The sequence below is a fragment of the Pristiophorus japonicus genome, chromosome 26 (genome assembly GCF_044704955.1).
Source record: "Pristiophorus japonicus isolate sPriJap1 chromosome 26, sPriJap1.hap1, whole genome shotgun sequence".
NCBI lineage: Eukaryota > Metazoa > Chordata > Chondrichthyes > Pristiophoridae > Pristiophorus > Pristiophorus japonicus.
This window is the reverse complement of record NC_092002.1, coordinates 16,483,486-16,504,548: the sequence shown is the minus strand read 5'-3', so window position 1 is coordinate 16,504,548 and position 21,063 is coordinate 16,483,486. Positions and strand designations below refer to the sequence as shown.

The 21,063-nt window shown below is 49.0% G+C and overlaps 1 protein-coding gene and 1 pseudogene across 2 annotated transcripts in view; both read right to left on the bottom strand.

The window, feature by feature from the left end:
• LOC139239221 (RAS guanyl-releasing protein 1-like) overlaps nucleotides 1-15,066 on the bottom strand; it is a 202,887-nt gene extending 187,821 nt beyond the window's left edge. For both annotated transcript variants that reach the window (XR_011588617.1, XM_070867901.1), the window contains exon 1: nucleotides 14,881-15,066. Coding sequence is in view for 1 of the 2 variants with exons in the window: in XM_070867901.1 (XP_070724002.1) it covers nucleotides 14,881-14,987 (107 nt within the window). In the remaining variant the exon portion in view is untranslated. The remainder of the gene's footprint in view (nucleotides 1-14,880) is intronic.
• LOC139239278 (U2 spliceosomal RNA) lies at nucleotides 289-528 on the bottom strand (annotated as a pseudogene).
• Nucleotides 15,067-21,063: the final 5,997 nt, after the last annotated feature.

Below are 21,063 nucleotides of genomic sequence, written 5' to 3'. Positions count from 1 at the left end.
TCTATAAATGCAAAACTTTCTTTCTTTTATTTGGTTGTCTACTCTCCCAATTATCCGTGTACTTGAATGCCCACAAGCACGAGCCTCCAAATGATCATTGTCCAATACTCAAGTGTCCACACCTTTGGTTATGCATTTGATTTCCCTCAGACGCAGGGTAAGTGGTTTTTTTTTTTTTTGAAATTCGAAGCCAATCGTTCCAATTCTTTGTCAAATCACAAACGCCAGAGGTCACCTTGCACACGCCAAGGATCACTCTGCGCCAATGCTCTTAGCCAAAAGGCCCAGAGCCACTGCACCGTTCCTGGAAGTACTGCAATACCAGGTTCGTGCCATGGAGGTGGATGGGTCAGGTCCCCCACACACCTCCGTGGTGGTGGATGGGTCAAGCCACCCCACCCACCTCCTGTTTCCAAAAAAGCAAGCATATACCTTCCTGATCCAGGGAGAACCACCCGGAGGTCATGGTGGCTACTCCCCTGTCAGGTCAGTTACGCATGATCTTAGCCAAAAGGCCGAGAGCAGGGTAAGTGGTTGTTACCTGGATGCTCAGTGCCTTGGGGTTTAGTGTCCAGGCAACATGGATATTTAGCTTCAGGATGACGAGCAGAAGACAAAGCTTCAAAGTCTGGGTGACCAGCATTAGCAGAACCATTGGCTCTCAGAGGAATTGGGGTTTGGAGTCCAGGTGAACAGCCAAACTTAAAATACCATCATTTTTTCAAGCAGTTTTGTCTCTGCTTAAAATGGGAAAAATGTGGCTTGTGTTGGAAATTAGTTCGAGCAACCTTAGTACACCATGCCGAAGCACTGAACATAAGAAATAGGAGCAGGAGTCAGCCATTTAGCCCCTCGAGCCTGCTCCGCCATTTAATAAGATCATGGCTGATCTGATCCTGTACTCAGCTCCACTTCCCTGCCTGCTCCCCATAACCCTTGACTCCCCTATCATTCAAAAATCTGTCTATCTCCGCCTTAAGTATATTCAATGACCCAGCCTCCAAAGCTCTCTGGGGCAGAGAATTCCAAAGATTTACAACCCTCTGAGAGAAGAAATTCCTCCTCATTTCTGTTTGAAGTGGGCGACCCCTTATTCAGAGACGATGCTTTCAAGCCCAGATTTTCCACATGGTGTTATTTTAACGCCGGTGCAGTCCTGTGATCGGGAACACTCCCAATACGTTCCACGTGTACGCTGCTGATACTCAGCTGTACCTCACCACCACCTCTCTGGACCCCTCCACTGTTTGAGTTGTCACACTGCTTGTCCGACATCCGGTATTGGAGGAGCAGAAATTTCCTCCAACGAAATATTCGGATGACCGAACCCATTGGGCTGGATTTTCGATTGCCCAATGCCTCAGTTAACAGCCCGAGGGGGTGCTAATGCGAGCGTTAGAGATTAGCGACTGGGCGCGCAGCGTTTAGAGCCCCGACCGAAAATTCATTCGAGGCTCACCGGGGTTGCAAACCAGTAGCGCCCGGCTGCTAACAATCGCTCCGATCATGGCGTGTTCCTGGTACAACGGCCGTCGGTAAATTCGGTGCGTGCGCCTCATTGAGCGCCCGCCAATAACAACGCCTGGATAAACAGTGGGTCCAGGCTTGCAGAGTCGTTAACTGGTGGCTACTTAATGGGAATGAGGAAGCACTTCCCTGGGAGGTCACAGTCAGTGCAACGTTTACACACAGCACGGTGAGTGAGCCTCCGAGTTTGCAAGCGGCAGACAGACAGAACAGTCCTAGTTGAAAACCTTTAGCGTAGTGAAACATCCCACGGCGCTTCACAGGAGTATTATGAGACAATAAATTTGACACCAAGCCACATAAGGAGAAACTAGGACAGGTGACCAAAAGCTTGGTCAAAGAGGTAGGTTTTAAGGAGCGTCTTGAAGGAGGAAAGAGAGGTAAAGAGGTGGAGAGGTTTAGGCAGGGATTTCCAGAGCTTGGGGCCCAGGCGACAGAAGGCACGGCCACCACTGGTTGAGTGATTATAATCAGGGATGCTCAGGAGGGCAGAATTAGAGGAGCGCAGACATCTCGGGGGGTTGTGGGGCTGGATGAGATTACAGAGATAGGGAGGGGGCGAGGGCCATGGAGGGATTTGAAAACAAGGATGAGAATTTTGAAATTGAGGCGTTGCTTAACCGGGAGCCAATGTAGGTCAGCGAGCACAGCGGGTGATGGGTGAGCGGGACTTGGTGCGAGTTAGGACACGGGCAGCCAAGCTTTGGATCAACTCTAGTTGAGAATGTGGGAGGCCTACCAGGAGTGCGTTGGAATAGTGTTTTACTCGGTTAAATATAACTGCAATTTTCTGTGGTTGTATTCCAGTCACCAGTAATGACCTCCTTCATTCTGTGAGAGCACAAAATGCACAAAGGGCAAGTGCTGTCATCATCATAGGCAGTCCCTGGAAATCAAGGAAGACTTGCTTCCACTCAAAGTGAGTTCTCAGGTGACTGAACAGTCCAATACGGGAATTACAGTCTCTGTCACAGGTGGGACAGACAGTGGTTGAGGGAAAGGGTGGGTGGGACTGGTTTGCCGCACGCTCCTCCCGCTGCCTGCGCTTGCTTTCTGCATGCTCTCGGCGACGAGACTCGAGGTGCTCAGCACCCTTCCGGATGCTCTTCCTCCACTTAGGGCGGTCTTGGGCCAGGGACTCCCAGGTGTCGGTGGGGATGTTGCACTTTATCAAGGAGGCTTTGAGGGTGTCCTTGAAACGTTTCCTCTGCCCACCTGGGGCTCGCTTGCTGTGTAGGAGTTCAGAGTAGAGCGCTTGTTTTGGGAATCTTGTGTCGGGCATGCGAACAATGTGGCCCGCCCACCGGAGCTAGTCGAGTGCGGTCAGTGCTGCGAGGCTGGGGATGTTGGCCTGATCGAGAAGACAGACATCGGTGCGTCTGTCCTCCCGGGGGATTTGCAGGATCTTGCGGAGACAGCGTTGGTGGTATTTCTCCAGCAGCCAAGAAGTGACTGCTCAGAGGGTTGCAGCCACAGTCTGGAGTGACATGGAAAACAACTTTGCTTGTGTTACAACACCCCGACTAGCTGGAGCATTGCCAAAGCTGCAGTCAGTGACTGCAGGTGGGCCCAGCCGAGTGCGAGGAGCACATGTGTTTATTCTCAGGGCAGTGTGTAACCGCAGCTCTTGTCATGCAGTCTTGTGATTGAGAGCCTGAGGTAATCCTCTGCCTTTTGTTTCTGCGCGATCCTACACTCACGCTTCTCTCAACTTGCCGTCTTATTGATGGCACCTCTCTTGGTGTGGGTAATGGTTATTTCCTGGTTGTTCCTCCCCACGATCACACCTCTGGGCGGACCCCACCCACACGCTGCCGGAGAGCAACAACTGCAACTAAATGTGCCCTTACAGTCAGAATCGGCCGACCTCCGGGGAGCTCACCGGCTTGGCCACAGTCTGCACTCTACAGATGGCTCACGGCATCCTCCATCCACCCATTCATCAGAGAGAAAGCTGACCCGCTGAACACCACTGCCCGCTGCCCCGCTCCACACCACTGCCCACTGCCCCGCTCCACACCACTGCTCCACTGACCACTGCCCCGCTGACTCGCTGCACACCACTGCCCACTGACCCGCTCCACACCACTGCCCATTGACCCGCTGCACACCACTGCCCATTGACCCGCTGCCCCCTGCTGGAAAGTAATTCTGTGTGTTTGTGTGTGCGATGCCTCCACTGCTGAATAGTCCAGCAACAACCCATGTTCGATGCCCGCATGTCAAGAATGGCTAATGGATTGAGGTTCTGGAGGTCTATGGACCTGTATCCCTGCATGAATCTGTGGATTTTAGATGTAGAACATTGGAGGGTAGAAAAAGCAATAATGTAGGCAAACGTGGCAACCAATTTGTGCACAGTAAGGCTCCACAAACAGCAAATCAGATGAGAGGACAGTTAATCTTTTGTTAGTGTTGGTTGAGAGAACTCCCTGCTCCTCTTCAGAACAGTGCCATGGGATCTTTCCATCCACCTAAACTGCCAGATGAGTTGTCAGTTTAATGCATCATCTGAAAGACAGGACCTCTGAACAAATGCAGTGCTCCCTCAATACTGTATAGGTGGCAGTCTCGATCATACACTCAAGCCTTGCAGAGGGGCTTGAACCCATGGCCTTCTGAATCAGATAAGAAATCTACCGTCTTTCGGATGAGACGTTAAACCGAGGCCCCATCTGCTCTCTCAGGTGGATGTAAAAGATCCCGCGGCACTATTTCGAAGAAGAGCAGGGGAGTTCTCCCCTGTATCCTGACTCACTGTCAGTGTGAAGTAAACACATTCAACTGCTGTACTCAATCAACATCACAAAAAAAAAAGGATCATCACACTGCTGTTTGTGGGAGCTTGCTGTGCGCAAATTGGCTGCTGCGTTTCCCACAGCGAATAAACTCCGAAAGCATTTCATTGGCTGCAAAGCGCTTTGGAACGTCCTGAGGTTATGAAAGGAGTTCTAGAAATGCAAATCTTTCTTTCTTACCGGCTGAGGCAAGCTGACATTTAAATTCATACTGAAACTGTGACTGCAGTTATCACAAAAATCATTTGTTGACCGCACAGATTAGACTGAAGAAGTTGAACCACTCTCCCCAGCGCTGTTTATTGTAAATACTGATATTTTCACAGCAGAGGGTGAAATCAGCCTGTGTGTACTCACACCTCCAGGCTCCGAGCTCTCACACCATCACCACATTAACCCTGCCCCTCCAGTAGCTCACCACAGTGGCCGGCTTCTGTGCTCGAGCGCTGGCACGCTACTTAACGTCACATCGCCGTAGGTCCGGCCGAGCAGGAGGAGCTGGAACCAGCCCCTGCACGGAGCAGTGCGAGCTGGTGCAGGAGGGCGACGGCTTCAAGGAGGGCCAACTGGATTGGACGTCGCCAGAATCCAGGTCGCCGATTGGAGCGGAGCAGCGGCGAGGTCGGGGCGGAGGAGCGACGCGATTGGGGCCCAGGAGAGGCGTGAGTTCGGGGCCCAGAAGAGCCGAGGGCCCTGGGGCAGCACGGGCCAGCCCACACTGCGATGTTTGCGCACTAGTTACCTGAGCAGAGCTGGTCTCCAGTCGTCTTGGTTAATCCTTGCCACTGGACCAAGACCTAGCTCTGTCAAGCCCGTGTGGTGGCTGGTGTGCAACGGCCACCACACGTTAAAAAAATCCACCCACAGGTATCTTCCATCCTTCAACATGTAGTTCAGGACCTGGAATATTAGACCCTTCAATGAAACACCTGTGAACTCATCCCTTATTGGTGTGGAAGCAAGTCATCCTCAATACAAGGGACTGCCTAATACTACTAACAACAACAACTTTTATTTATATAGTGCCTTTAATGCAGTAAAACGTCTCAAGACGCTTCACAGCAGTGTTATTAGACAAACAGATAAATCTGACATTGAGCTAGAAATTAGGGCAGGGCTTGATCAAAGAGGTAGGTTTTAAGGAGCATCTTTAAGGAGGAAAGAGAGGTAGAGAGGTTTAGGCAGGGAGTTCCAGAGCTGAGGGCTCATGCAGCTGAAGGCACAGCCACCGATTGTTGAGCTAGTATTTGGGAGTTATGTGTCAGCCCATGGCTCAGTGGGCAGCACTCTCGCCTCTGAGTCAGAAGGTTGTGGGTTCAAGTCCCACTCCAGACACCTGAGCACATAAATCCAGGCTGACACTCCCAGTGAAGGTGCTGTCTATTGGATAAGACTCCCTGTGCCCTCTCAGGTGGATGTAAAAGACCCCATGGGCACTATTCGATGAAGAGCAGGGGAGATCTCACCCGTGTACTGGCCAATACTGATCCCTCAATTAACATTTCTAAACCAGTTTATCTGGTCATTATCACATTGCTGTTTGTGGGAGCTTGCTGTGTGCAAATTGGCTGCTGCCTTTCCTACATTACAACAGTGACTACACTCCAAAATTATTTAATTGGCTGTAAAGCGCTTTAGGACTTCCTGAGGTTGTGAAAGGCGCTATAGAAATGGAAGTCTTTCTTTATGGAGGAAAAACTATTTTTGCCAACACTCCAGGCAGATGAAGCATAAATGATTCCAAACAGAGTCTAAAGTTCAGCGTTAAACTGCTGCCCTAATGTCCCTGGTATTAGAGAATCGTGTGGTGAGAGGTGACTCAAATATCGCCCTTTGCCAAGTTCTCAGCAGCCCAGAGGCAAAATAAGTATTGAAAACAAAAATTCTATTTTTATCTATTAGTGAATGTTGGATGGAAAAACTTCTCGGCCTAGCTGCAGAAAACAGGACTCTTGCGGCGATGTCATCCTACCCAGAATGCACAGAAGTGTGAACTGCAAAAGTTTATACTCACAGTGAAGGCTGTGCTCAGTGAACGGTGAGGGATTTCAATGCCGTGTTGGCACAGTTAGATCAGGTACCACATGCAATGCCCCCATTAATGTGCCTCCACCTCAATCTTGGAAAAATGTCCCCCCCCCCCCACCCCACTGCACTATTGCTGCCATTTTTCCATTTCCTTCGTTACCGTGGCCCAGAAATTCGAGTAGGCCGGAAGCCTGCCGGTAACAACGCCGGCCAAGGCTAACGGCCGTCCACAGAAAGGTGCGGGCTGATAACATACACGAGCAGAGCGGAGAATCTGTTTGGTCACGCGCTCTTTCCGATGCTAACCTCAACAACAACTTGTATTTATATAGCGCCTTTAACATAGTGAAACATCCCAGGGTGCTTCAAGGGAGTATTATGCGATAAAAATTTGATGCCGAAGTAGAAATGAGCACAGGTGACCAAAAGCATGGTCAAAGAGGTAGGTTTTAAGGAGTGTCTTGAAGGAGGAGAGAGGGGTAGAGAAGTGGAGAGGTTTAGGCAGGGAGTTCCAGAGCTTGGGGCCCAGGCAACAGAAGGCACGGCCACCAATGGTTGAGCGATTATAATCAGGGATGCTCAAGAGGGCAGAATTAGAGGAGTGCAGACATCTCGCGGGGGTTGCGGGGCTGGAGGAGATTACAGAAATAGGGAGGGGCGAGGCCATGGAGGGAATTGTAAATAGGGATGAGAACTTTCAAATCGAAGCGTTGCTTAACCGGGAGCCAATGTAGCTCAGCGAGCACAGGAGTGATGGGTGAGTGGGACTTGGTGCGAGTTAGGACATGGGCAGCCGAGTTCTGGATGACCTCTAGTTTACGTGGGGTAGAATGTGGGAGGCCAGCCAGGAGTGCATTGCAATAGTCAAGTCTTGAGCAGGAAGTCGAAGATCGAGTCTGAAGGCTCGGGGCAGTGGTCTCGGGCAATGTGCTGTGTCGGAATCATTTGGTGATGGCTCCTGGGTTTTGCTCTCGAGTCCACTGATGGGTTGTCGGGTTGGAGCACTGTGGGGGGTGACAGATAACGGGGCATTTGTTTGTCCATGGCTTTCGCGGACATTTGTCTGGGTCCTGTGTGGGGCCCTCAAGTATGGGGCCCTCGGCTCTTCTGGGCCCCGAACTCGCGCCTCTCCTGGGCCCCAATCACGTCCCTCTGCAATCTCTCGCCGCTCCTTCGACGATCCTGCTGTCCCTGCCCACGCTCCAATCACCGACCTGGGCCTTGATGATATCCAATCCAGTCACCTCCTTCGCTGCCGTCACCCTCCTGCACCAGCTCGTGCTGCAGCTTGGGGTGGCATGGCCACTTCAGTGCTGGACCATGGTGCTCAAGGGGGAGGGAGATGGGGACGCACTGTCGTGCAGCGAGCAGTGACAGTGCCCTAGCCTGCATATCGCACAGGGCATTCACTCCCTGCTGAGTGGCTCTTAAAGCACAGGCCCCCAGGACTGGAGGGGCTGAGCCTGGAAACACCACACAAGACCGTGGCACAGATATCCTCAATCGGTTGCATAAGACATCAATGGAAATACATTTTTAAAAAGAGGAACATGAACCCTTCGTCAGGAATTCACTGGTATAAATACTGCAGAAGAGACGTCAATTACATTTTCTACAACTTTTGAAGAACTCTTGGTGAGAATGTACTGTCAAGCCTTTTAAAAGCAGACTTCCAAACTTTGCATATCGGTTCCTAAATTACAAAACCAGAGTGGATAAAATTTAGGGTAAATGCAACTTTGAATTTTCCTGAGATCATTGCAACTATAGTACAATACAGTTTATTTGTGGGCAGCACTGTCGCCTTTGAGTCAGAAGGTTATGGGTTCAAGTCCCACTCCAGAGACATAAGCACATAAATCTAGGCTGACATTCACAGTGCAGTGCTGAGGGAGTGCTGCACTGTCGGAGGTGCTGTCTTTCAGATGAGGCGTTAAACCGAGGCCCCGTCTGTTCTCTCAGGTGGATGTAAAAGGCACAATTTTGATGAAGAAAAGCGTGTTATCCCCGGTGTCCTGGGGCCAATATTTGTCCCCCAATCAACATAACAAAAAAAAACAGATTATCTAGTCATTATCACATTGCTGTGTGGGAGCTTGCTGTGTGCAAATTGGCTGCTTCGCTTCCCACATTGTGAATACACTCCAAAATTACTTCATTGGCTGCAAAGCGCTTCGAGACGTTAAAGGTGTTATATAAATGCAAGTATTTCTTTTTTTTAAATATTAACCTCCTAAACTGTTTGAGTGACCAGGGAGAATCAATGCATCACATTGGAAGCAGTTTGCAAGCAAATGGCTCCCCATAACTACTTTATCCCAGCAGCTGGACATGTTCTCCATTATCGTCGCTTTACATCGGATCACACAGGATACACTGCACAGAAACAGGCCATTCGGCCCAACCAGTCCATGCCGGCGTTTATGCTCCACTCGAGCCTCCTCCCGTCTTTCCTCATCTAAATCTATCAGCATAACCCTCTATTCCCTTCTCCCTCATATACTTATCCAGCCTCCCCTTAAATGCATCGATACTATTCACCTCAACCCCTCCCTGTGGCAGCGAGTTCCACATTCTCACCACTCTCTGGGTATCATAGAATCATAGAAATTTACAGCACGGAATGAGGTCATTTCGGCCCATCGTGTCCGCGCCGGCCGACCAATAGTTATCCAGCCTAATCCCACTTTTCAGCTCTTGGTCCATAGCCCTGTAGGTTGAGGCATTTCAAGTGTAAAGAAGTTTCTTCTGAATTCCCTATTGGATAACTATTGATGACCTCTAGTTATGCTCTTCCCTACAAGTGGAAATATTCTCTCTGTATCCACTCGATCAAAACCTTTCATCATTTTAAAGACTTCTCAGCCTTCTTTTATCAAGAGAAAAGAGACCCAGCCTGTTCATCCTTTCCTGATAGATACACCCTCGTATTTCTGGCATCATCCTTGTAAATCTTCTCTGCACCCTCTCCAGTGCCTCTATATCCTTTTTATAATATGGCGACCAAAGAACTAGCCAAAGACTGCCCTTGGTGGAGGGCACTGAGCACCTCGAGTCTCGTTGCTAAGAGCATGCAGAAGCCAAACGCCGGCAGCGGAAGGAGCGTGCGGCAAACCTGTCCCACCCTCTCTTTCCTTCAACCACTGTCTGTCCCACCTGTGACAGAGACTGTAATTCCCGTATTGGACCGTTCAGTCACCAGAGAACTAATTTTTAGAGTGGAAGCAAGTCTTCCTCGATTTCGAGGGACTGCCTATGATGATGATAATAGGGCGACCAGAACTGTACACAGTACTCCTAGTGAGGTATAACCACGGTTCGATACAGGTTCAGCATAACTTCCCTACTTTTTAATTCGATCCCTCTCGAAAGCTTTCTCTGCCCTTTTCACGCTGTCAATGGCTACACGAGGGGGTGTGCTTTGCAGAGGGCAGTGAGAGGAGTGACAAACTTCAGAACAGATGAGTGTGCGTCAATCGGAGTTGCACACTCCTGCGAATGAACAAAGTTTCCGCAAGTGCAGGCATCGGCAACACTGCCGACCTGCCCAAAATGGCGGCCGACGCAGCACCGATTAGCGCTAAATGATTAGCGCTAAAACCGCCAATTTCTCGGCCCGTGTGCAAGACTGGACATTTATACTCCTGTTTGGGTTGGGGATGCATCTTTCGTGAAGGCCCAATATTCCCTCAGGGGATTAACTTTTAGTGTCAGCTGTGGCTCAGTGGGTAGCACACTCGCCCCTGAGTCAGCCTGAGGTCGTGGGTTCAAGTCCCACTCCAGGGACTTGAGCACATAAATCCAGGCTGACACTCCCAGTACGGTGCTGAGGGAGCGCGGCATTGTCGGAGTTGCCGTCTTTCGGATGAGACGTTAAACCGAGGCCCCCTCTGCTCTCTCAAGAGGATGTAAACGATCCCATGGCACTATTTGAAGAAGAGCAGGGGAGTTCTCCCCGATGTCCTGGGCCAATATTTATCCCTCAATCACCACAACAAAAAAACAGATTATCCGTTAATTATCACATTGCTGTTTGTGGGAGCTTGCTGTGCATAAATTGGCTGCCGCGTTTCCCACATTATAACAGCGACGACACTCCAAAAGTACTTCATTGGCTGTAAAATGCTTTGAGATGACTGATGGTCGTGAAAGGCGCTATATAAATCCAAGTCCTTCTTTCTTTTCAATATGCTCTTTAAAAATTTCACAGCAGTATTGCAATACAGGACCAGTGAACATGAAAGTGAAAGTGTGATTCACGCAGTGTTTTTCTGAAGTTGGCACTGATCTCTCAGTAATTCAACGTCAGATAAGCCTGACACTGCTCTACAAAACTTTCTGACTTCGAACATCAACAACTTGCATTTGTATAGCGCCTTTAACATAGTAAAATGTCCCAAGGTGCTTCACAGGAGCGTTATCATACACAAGATTTACACTGAGTCACATAAGGAGCTATTAGAACAGGTGATCAAAAACTTCAGCGAGAGGTAGAGAGGTGGAGAGGTTTAGGGAGGGAATTCCAGAGCTTGGAGCCCAGGCAGCTGAAGGCATGGCCACCGATGGTGGGCCGAAGGTAATGGAAGATGCACAAGAAGCTAGAATTGGCGAAACACAGAGATCTCGGAGGGTTGCAGAGCTGGAGGAGGTTACAGCGATATTTTGCATCATATTGTACAAGGCTACAGCAGTTAAATGTCTTTACTCCATGCACTTCAGTCCGACGGTAAGGACACATCATTACAGCTGCTCCTGTCTCCCAAAAGCTGAGTATTTTCTGTCAACAGTTGTGGCTTCCCCACATTTTCCCACTGGAATAAATAACTTGAGGAATCTGCCAGCAGAGTTTACAGGTACACGCAATTTCTAGGAAACTCAGTCCTGTTATACACAGTCAGTGCTGGGACACTCAGTCCTGTTATACACAGTCAGTGCTGGGACACTCAGTCCTGTTATACACACAGTCAGTGCTGGGACACTCAGTCCTGTTACACACACAGTCAGTGCTGAGACACTCAGTCCTGTTACACACACAGTCAGTGCTGGGACACTCAGTCCTGTTATACACAGTCAGTGCTGGGACACTCAGTCCTGTTATACACAGTCAGTGCTGGGACACTCAGTCCTGTTATACACAGTCAGTGCTGGGACACTCAGTCCTGTTACACACACAGTCAGTGCTGGGACACTCAGTCCTGTTACACACAATGCATGTACCAAGGCTTTGTCAGATTTTCAACAAACATCTTCTGAGACAGAGTAAAATTCAAACTGAATCTTCACACCAGATTTTGTTTTCACTGAATGCATGTATCCCAGGACTCCTGATGGCGTCCTACCTGTAAAGCTAAGCATTGCCACCGATAGTGCTTTGTTCTCAAGCTGCCTGCCTCCGAGCTTTGAATGTTCCTCCACATGTTTTCTGCCTGTCAGATGCTGATTTTATAAACTAGTACACGTGCCACCTAATGAGGCCATTGCCTTTACAATGGACGGTGTCCTTCCGGTGTCATTTCTCACAATTGGAAATAAGAAGAAAAGTAATGTGCATTAAACAAAGTTTGGACAATCAAGGAACGATCTGGCCAGGAGTACTGGGTCCCTAATTGGGTTTGAGCTGTTCTACAGACTGGCGGCATTGGCCGTACATGTACAAACTGGACAAATATCAACTCCATCTGGAGCTCATTGCTTGGTCATCCATTATTCTAAATAATACAATAATACTGCAAATGCTGCAATGTCACCTGCTGGAATATTCATCAGGCTCTAGCCTGTTGAACTCTGTATCTGGGCTCTGGCCTGTTGAACGCTGTATCTGGGCTCTGGCCTTTTTTACACTGTATCTGGGCTCTGGCCTGTTGAACGCTGTATCTGGGCTCTGGCCTTTTCTACACTGTATCTGGGCTCTGGCCTTTTCTACACTGTATCTGGACTCTGGCCTGTTGAACGCTGTATCTGGGCTCTGGCCTTTTCTACACTGTATCTGGGCTCTGGCCTTTTCTACACTGTATCTGGGCTCTGGCTTTTTCTACACTGTATCTGGGCTCTGGCCTGTTGAACGCTGTATCTGGGCTCTGGCCTTTTCGACACTGTATCTGGGCTCTGGCCTGTTGCTGTATCTGGGCTCTGGCCTGTTGAACACTGTATCTGGGCTCTGGCCTTTTTTACACTGTATCTGGGCTCTGGCCTGTTGAACGCTGTATCTGGGCTCTGGCCTGTTGAACGCTGTATCTGGGCTCTGGCCTTTTCGACACTGTATCTGGGCTCTGGCCTGTTGAACGCTGTATCTGGGCTCTGGCCTTTTCTACACTGTATCTGGGCTCTGGCCTGTTGAACGCTGTATCTGGGCTCTGGCCTGTTGAATGCTGTATCTCGGCTCTGGCCTGTTGAACGCTGTATCTGGGCTCTGGCCTGTTGAACGCTGTATCTGGGCTCTGGCCTGTTGAACGCTGTATCTGGGCTCTGGCCTGTTGAACGCTGTATCTGGGCTCTGGCCTTTTCTACACTGTATCTGGGCTCTGGCCTTTTCTACACTGTATCTGGGCTCTGGCCTGTTGACCGCTGTATCTGGGCTCTGGCCTGTTGAACGCTGTATCTGGGCTCTGGCCTGTTGTACAGTGTCCAGCCAATCCCCATCAGCATAAATGTAGCTCTGGCTCGGGGAAATGAGCTGCGAGGGAGGGTGCTCAGCCATACAGACCAATAGATCAGAACCTCAATTTCCTGTCGACTGACCCCCCCCATCCCACAGGGCAGTAGATGGGTGCTCCTTTGGCCAGAGAATGGTGTGGGGAGAAAAAGTCAACTAGGTTTTTTTGCTCTCTTCTACTGCCCAGTGACCCCCCGCTGCCCCAGTGACGACCCCCCCCCGCTGCCCCAGTGACCCCCAGTTGCCCACTGACCCCCTGTTTCCCACTGACCCCCCAGCTGCCCACTGACCCCTGCTGGACAGTGAGGGACAGTGCAGCTGCAAGGTGCAGACAGGATTGGGGCTTGGTTGTGACATTCTCTGCAGTCGACAGCCTCTGTCACTCACGCTCTCGGCTCCCAACTGAAGAAGGGCCATTGACCAAAGTACTGGAGGAAGGGATGCGTCCATTGAACCAATACCCAGCAAGAATCAGGAGAAAATTGGAAAAGAAAAGAATTAACAATTCCTTCTAATCTTTTTTTTTAAACAGAGTAATATATTTATTTAGCCCCAATGTGTGTTCTCAGCAGATAAGCGGATGATATTTGGCCTCCGAGATCTCTGTCCTCCTCCAATTCTGACCTCCCAGATTTCTTTCATCCCACCATTGGTGGCTGTGCCTTCTGTTGCCTGGGTCCCAAGCTCTGGAACTCCCTGCCTAAACCTCTCCGCCTCTCTACCTCTCTTTCCTCCTTTAAGACGCTCCTTAAAACCTACCTCTTGGTCACCTGCCCTGACATCTCCTTGTAAGGCTGTGTGATAAATTTGGTTTGATAATTGTTCCTGTGAAGCGCCTTGGGACTTTTTAACTATGTTAAAAGGTGCTATATAAATGCAAGTTATTTGTGTTGTTAAATGGTATTCCCCAGCTGTCATTTATGACACCGAGGGGAGTCAATGAAAAGGTTCAGTACACCATGCACCAAAATGCCTATTTCTGTTGTTTCATTTCCAACAGCTTCCCAAAAACATTTAAACAGTCACAGCTACTTGAACAAGTGCTTAAACATCGCAAAATAGCCCAATATCCTGAGTTGCTTTACGTAGGGGGTGAGAGGGGTAGTGGGTGAGAGGGGTAGTGGGTGAGAGGGGTAGGGGGCGAGAGGGGTAGGGGCAAGGGAGGGGGAGTGCGGGGGTGGGAGGGGAGCAGGGTGGTGTGCAGTGGGTTTAGAGAGAGGGACTGTGGGATGGGAGAGAGGGACTGTGGGATGGGAGAGAGGGGGAGTGGGATGGGAGAGAGGGCGAGTGGGATACAGGCCGGGGAGTGGGATGGGAGAGAGGGGCTGTGGGATACAGGCTATCCAAGTGTAGCCCCTAGTGGTGAGCACAGACTAAGCCAAGCACCTGCCGTCATGCACCAACCTCGCCCGGCAAACTAAACACAGAACGGCAACCCTCCACAACTTGACATTCTCTCTTCCTTTTCAAGTTAAATGTTTGATTCAGTTACAAGGATTCAACTCTGCCTTTTGATTCTCAATGTCAATTCCCCTTGCCCCTGGGACTGTAACATATCTTCACACGCTGACACACACATATACAATCGCACTGACACACACTCAGTCACACTGACACACACTGACATTGACACACAATCACACTGACACACGCTGACACATACACAATCACACTGACACAGACACACTGACACACACACAATCACACTGACACACACACACAATGACGCAGAGTGAGGTGATCACACTGCACACCTCTCTCAGACAACACTGGCTCAATGCAGCGAGGTTGAAATTTACACCAACATCAAACAGCGCAAAGATCTGGAGACAGGAACCCGAGTGAAAAGGATGCATGTCCCTCCCTCTCTCTCACCTCTTGCTGTCTCTGCGATTCATCTTTGCTTCTTTATTCCTGAAACTCTGAGCAGGCAGCAAATATGTGAAAGTTGCCTCCACCGCCTGTTCCTCCTCCTTTTTCATTTATCCATGCTTCAGTGTCTCCAGCTATTGCTCGGTGTGGTGGATGCAGCTCCTTGACAAGACACCAACTGTCTCTTACTTCTCTAATTTGACTCTGACGCAATTCCCCTCCCTCCCTCAATTCAGGAACTGATCGCGACTCAGGCCGAAGCAGGAACTTGTGCGAAGCGCTGGCCAGACACACGGTGTCTGTACTGATCCCATCCCGGGCTGTCCAGTTCCTGGGCTTTGAGGACCAGGAGAGCTGTTTCCATCACGACTTCACCCAAAACAGGGGCAGGAAATACACGGGACAGAGTCCCTTCAGATCCTGCCGAGCGCTGCACTGCCGCATCAAAGGCAACCTGGGGCTTTCTATTACTGCTGCACGGGGCTCAGCGGCTGACACTGCAACATAGCGCAGTCAGGCTCCTGTAACTCCACAGGTCCATCCTTTGCTATCACCAAGAGAGACAGAGAGTGAAAGAGATAGTGAGAGAGAGACTGAGACAGAGTGAGAGAGAAAGAGTGAAAGAGACAGTGAGAGAGAGAGAGAGAAAGAGACTGAGAGAGAGAAAGAGACTGAAAGAGAGTGAGAGAAAGAGTGAAAGAGAGTGAGAGAGAAAGTGTGAAAGAGAGTGAGAGAGAAAGTGTGAAAGAGAGTGAGAGAGAAAGCGTGAAAGAGAGTGAGAGAGAAAGCGTGAAAGAGAGTGAGAGAGAAAGCGTGAAAGAGAGTGAGAGAGAAAGCGTGAAAGAGAGTGAGAGAGAAAGTGTGAAAGAGAGTGAGGGAGAAAGTGTGAAAGAGAGTGAGAGAGAAAGTGTGAAAGAGAGTGAGTGAGAGAAACTGAGACAGAGTGTGAGAGAGTGAAGGAGAGAGAGAGAAAGAGACTGAAAGAGGCAGAGTGTGGGAGAGAGAAAGAGTGAAAGAGACAGAGTGAGAGAAACTGAGAGAGAGAAAGGTGAGAAAGAGACTGAGAGGGAGAGAGAGTGAGAGACAGAGACAAAGAGAGAGACAGCGAGAGAGAGGAAGAGTGAGAGACAGAGTGAGAGAGAGACAGAGTGTGAGAGAAAGAGTGAAAGAGACAAAAAGTGAGAGAGAGAAAGACTGCAACAGAGCACAGTTAGGCCCCTGTAACTCGATAGATCCATCCTTTGCTATCGCCAAGAGAGACAGAGTGAAAGAGATAGAGAGTGAGAGAGACAGAAAAAGACTGAAAGAGACAGAGTGAGAGAGAAAGAGACTGAGACAGAATGTGAGAAAGAGTGAAGGAGAGAGAGACTGAAAGAGAGAGTGTGAGAGAAAGTGAAAGAGAGAAAGACTGAGAAAGAGATTGAAAGAGACAGCGAGAGAGAGAGAGAAAGAGAGACAGCGAGAGAAAGGAAGAGTGAGAGACAGAGTGAGAGTGAGAAAGAGTGAAAGAGACAAAACGTGAGAGAGAGAAAGACTGCAACAGAGCGCAGTCAGGCCCCTGCAACTCAACAGATCCATCCTTTACTATCACTGAGAGACAGAGTGAGAGAGATAGAGAGACAGAGTGTGAAAAAGAGTGAAGGAGAGAGAGAAAGAGACGGGAGTGAGACAGAGTGTGAGAAAGAGTGAAGGAGAGAAAGATACTGAAAGAGGCAGTGTTGGCGAGAGAAAGAGACTGAAAGAGAGTGAAAGAGAGTGAGAGAAAGAGTGAAAGAGAGTGAGAGAAAGAGTGAGAGAGAAAGAGTGAAAGAGAGTGAGAGAAAGAGTGAGAGAGAAAGAGTGAAAGAGAGAGTGTGAGAGAAAGAGAGAAAGAGTGAAAAAGGGACTGAAAGAGAGTGTGAGAGAGAGTGAAAGAGACAGAGACAAAGAGAGAGAGGAAGAGTGAGAGACAGTGAGAAAAAGAGTGTGAGAGTGAAAGAGTGTGTGAGAAAGAGTGAAAGAGACATAAACAAAAAGAGAAAGAGGGAGAGAGACAGTGAGAGAGGAAGAGTGAAAGAGAGAGAGAAAAGGATAGAGAAAGGGAGACAGAGTGCAAGAGAGAGAGAGTGCAAGAGAGGGAAAGGGAGAGAGAGAGATGAGTGAGAGACAGAGAGAGAGCAAGAGAGAAGTGAGTGAGAGAGAGAGCAAGAGACAGATAAAGGGGCAGAGAGAAGTGAGAGAGAAAGACAGAAGAATGAGTGAGAGAGCAAAGAGATTGAAAAATAGAGAATGAGAGAAACGGGGTAGAGAGATTGAGAGAGAGAAATAAAGAGAGTAAGAGAGAGGGATAAAGAACGAGAGAAGTGAGTGAGTAAGTGAAAGGGAAGAGAGCAGGGATGTGCCCCATCCAGTGAGAATGGTGCTGCCTGTAATCCGACACTCCCACCTCAGGATCCCACTGACTCACTGCACTCTGCCGTCACACGTGGAACGTGTGTGTTTAGTTTTCCAGTCCATCTGGACTGAGGTTCCTCCCCACCAGTCTCGGACTGGACAGTCTGATCTTTAAGTCTGGAAATTGCTAACATGTCAACAGGACCTCAACATTCATTTGAAAAACAATCCAAGTGCCTTGATTTCCACTTGTGTGTGTCATGATGTGGAGGGTCAGTTTACCAATTATGAATATAGTTCACTTTGCAACATCAGAGAATCACTCCCACTCTGTCCTCTTTCTATCCTATCCCATTTCACCCTGAGCGGGCTAAAAGCTGGACTGACCTTGTCTTCATTGAACTGACAAATGCCATAGTGAGATATGAGGGTTGGCTTCAGGCACTGTGGTAGCCTCCTTAATCGTGGAAGGAAGGACCACTGATTTGAATCTGTGGCGCCAAATAGAGAGGGATTGAGATCGAGAGAGAAGAATAATTGAATCTCCTCCCAGAATGAGAGTGGTAACAGGTTCCTTTAGATACATTGGGATTGTGGGAGGCTTCATGCGTTGATCTGGGGCTAGATTGCATCCAGGTCCAATCCCAAGGGAGGTCTAAAAGTGACCAATTTGTGGGATCAGAAACCCTCCCGGGCTTTTTCACGCAACCAGGAAGCTGTCACTCAGCCACATGAAGGGCCTGAAGGACGTGGACCATTCCTGCGCGTTGATCCAATATCTGAAATCCCTGGGAATCAAAGTTAGAACTCTGAAATGCGAGACGGTAAGAGGAGGACCTAAAACTGGAACCATTTTGACCTGCTGAGTATTTCCAACATTTCTTGCTATTATTACAAAGCTTTCATTGCTTTGCAGACTATTGCACATCTTTGTGTTGTGGTTTTGTGGTGGCAGCTTTCTGCACACGGGCTTTAAGTCGAGACTTTTGGGCCTTTTAAAACATTGAAAATGAAACGGTTACAAAGGTTGTCCTGCAAATTGCATGCCACCTTCCACCCGCTCCTCTGTCATTTCACAGTGCTGTGCGTTCAATTATTCCCACGTAATTGCTGCAAATTGATTCTTTGTTCATTTAAACCACAAAAAAGTTACTGAATTTCCGAGCTATGCAATGAAGTACTTTTGGAGTGTAGTCACTGTTGTAATGTGGGAAACGCGGCAGCCAATTTGTGCACAGCAAGCTCCCACAAACAGCACTGTGATAATGACCAGATAATCTATTTTTTGTTATGTTGATTGAGGGATAAATATTGGAGTCTTGTGCTGGGTGGAGCCAGTGGGCGTGCTGGACTGCCCATGGACATACTCTGGACCCAAGTGCCAGCTGGTGCTCTCTCCAAACACTCCTGGTCAAGCTATTGGGTATAAGACTTTCTAACAACAACTATCTAACAAATTTATACACACCTTTTTTTAGAATCACAGAATAGTAAAAAGAAAGACTTGCATTTATATAGCGCATTTCACGACCACCGGACATCTCAAAGCACTTTACAGCCAATGAAGTACTTTTGAAGTGCAGTCACTGTTGTAATGTAGGAAACGTGGCAGCCAATTTGTGCACAGCAGTGTGCTAATGACCAGATAATCTGTTTTTTTGTTATGTTGATTGAGGGATAAATATTGGCCAGGACACCGGGGATAACTCCCCTCTAACTCTTTGAAATAGTGTCGTGGGATCTTTTACGTCCACCTGAGGGGGCAGACGGGGCCTCGGTTTAACGTCCCTTCCAAAAAATGGCAACTCTGACAGTGCAGCACTCCATCCGCACTGCACTGGGAGTGTCAGCCTAGATTTTTGTGCTCAAGTCCCTGGAGTGGGACTTGAACCCACAACCTTCTGACTCAGGCAAGGGTGCTACCCACTGAGCCAAGGCTGGCATTCTGTACAGCACAGAAGGAGGCCATACAGCCCATCGAGTCTGTGCCGACTCTTTCAAAGATTCCAGTCAGTCCCATTCCCCTGCTCTTTCCCTATATCCTGTCATTTATTTTCCTCCTTCAAGTATTTATCCAATTCCCTGTTGAATCTGTATCCGCCACCCTATCGGTGTAAAATGTCCCAAGGCATTCAAACAAAATACGACACTGAGCAACACCAGGAGATATTCGGACAGACAACCAAAAGCTTGGTCAAAGAGGTCGGTTTTAAGGAGTATCTTGAAGGAGGAGAGTGAGGTGGAGAGGTTTAGGGAGGGAGATTCAGAGCTTGGGCAGGCAGCTGAAGGCATGGCCACCAATGATGGAGCGGTTACAATTGGGGATGTGCAAGAGGCCAGAATTGGAGTAGCCCAGTGATTTTGGAGGGTTGTTGTAGGCCATGGGGATGTTCCAGAGATAGGGAGGGACAAGGCCATGGAGGGATTTGAAAACAAGGATGAGAATTGTAAAATCGTGGCGTTACTGTAGTAGCCAATATAGGTCAGCAAGCGCAGGGATGATGGGTGAACGGGATTTGGTGTGAGTTTGGACATGGGCAGCAGTGTTTTGGATAAGCACATGTTTATAAAGGGTGGCAGATGGGAGGCTGGCCAGGAGTGCGTTGGAATAGTCAAGTCTAGAGGTAACAATGGCATGGATGAGGGTTTCAGCACAGATGAGCTGAGGCAAGAGTGGAAGACGGGCGATGTTACGGAGGAGGAAATAGGCGGTCTTAGTTATGCTGCGGATATGTGGGTGAAAGCTCATTTCAGGATCAAATATGACACCAAGGTTGCAAACAGTGTGGTTCAGCCTCCGAATGGAGTTGGGGAAAGGGATGGAGTCAGTGGCTAAGGAGCGGAGTTTGTGGCGGGGACTGAAAACAATGGCTTCAGTCTTCCCAATATTTAATTGGAGAAAATTTCTGCTCATCTAGTACTGGATATGGGACAAGCAGTCTGACAAGTTAGAGACTGTGGAGGGGTCGAGAGAAGTGGTGGTGAGGTCGAGCTGGATGTCGCCAGCGTACTTGTGGAAACTGACGCTGTGTCTTTTGGATGATGTCGCCAAGGGGCAACATGTAGATGAGAAATGGGAGGGGGCCACGGATAGATCCTTGGGGGACAGCAGATGTAACAATGTGGGAGCACTCCACATGGCCTGTGTCCACTTCCTTACCGAGACACCCTTCGTTTGCTTCTCCCTCTGAACAGAACAAATCTTAATCCTTCACCTACATCTCAACTCCCCTATCCTCTGACTCTGCCATCTTTCTATTTTCTCTGTTAGCCCTGGCTCAGTGAGTAGCACTCTCACCTCCCAGTCAGAGGGTTGTGGGTTCAAGTCCTAATACGGAGATTGGAGCACTAATTCAAAAGCAAAATAGTGCGGATGCTGCAATCTGGAATAAAAACAGAAACTGCTGGAAATACTCAGCGGGTCAGGCAGCATCTGTGGAGAGGAAGCAGAGTTAACGTTTAGGGTCGATGACCCTTTGTCAGAACTGGAGTGTGTTCGGAAAGAACACATTCTTAACATGCACTGAAAAGGGGAGGGGAAGAAAGAACAAAAGGGATAGGATGGAAGGCAGGAGAGATTAGAGAGGCAAAAGGGATGATGGCCCAAATTCAAATGGTAATGCCAGGAGTTAGAAAAACATTAGTCGAGATAGGGTGTGAATGACGGGATAATGAACAACTGTCGTTGGAGCCAAGGGGAAAGAAAGAAACAGGCTCCGGGGGAGGGGGAAGGGAATCTGAGATTGGGGCACATGCTCTAGGCTGACACTCCAGTGCAGTGCTGAGGGAGTGCTGCTTTGTCTATCGGGTGAG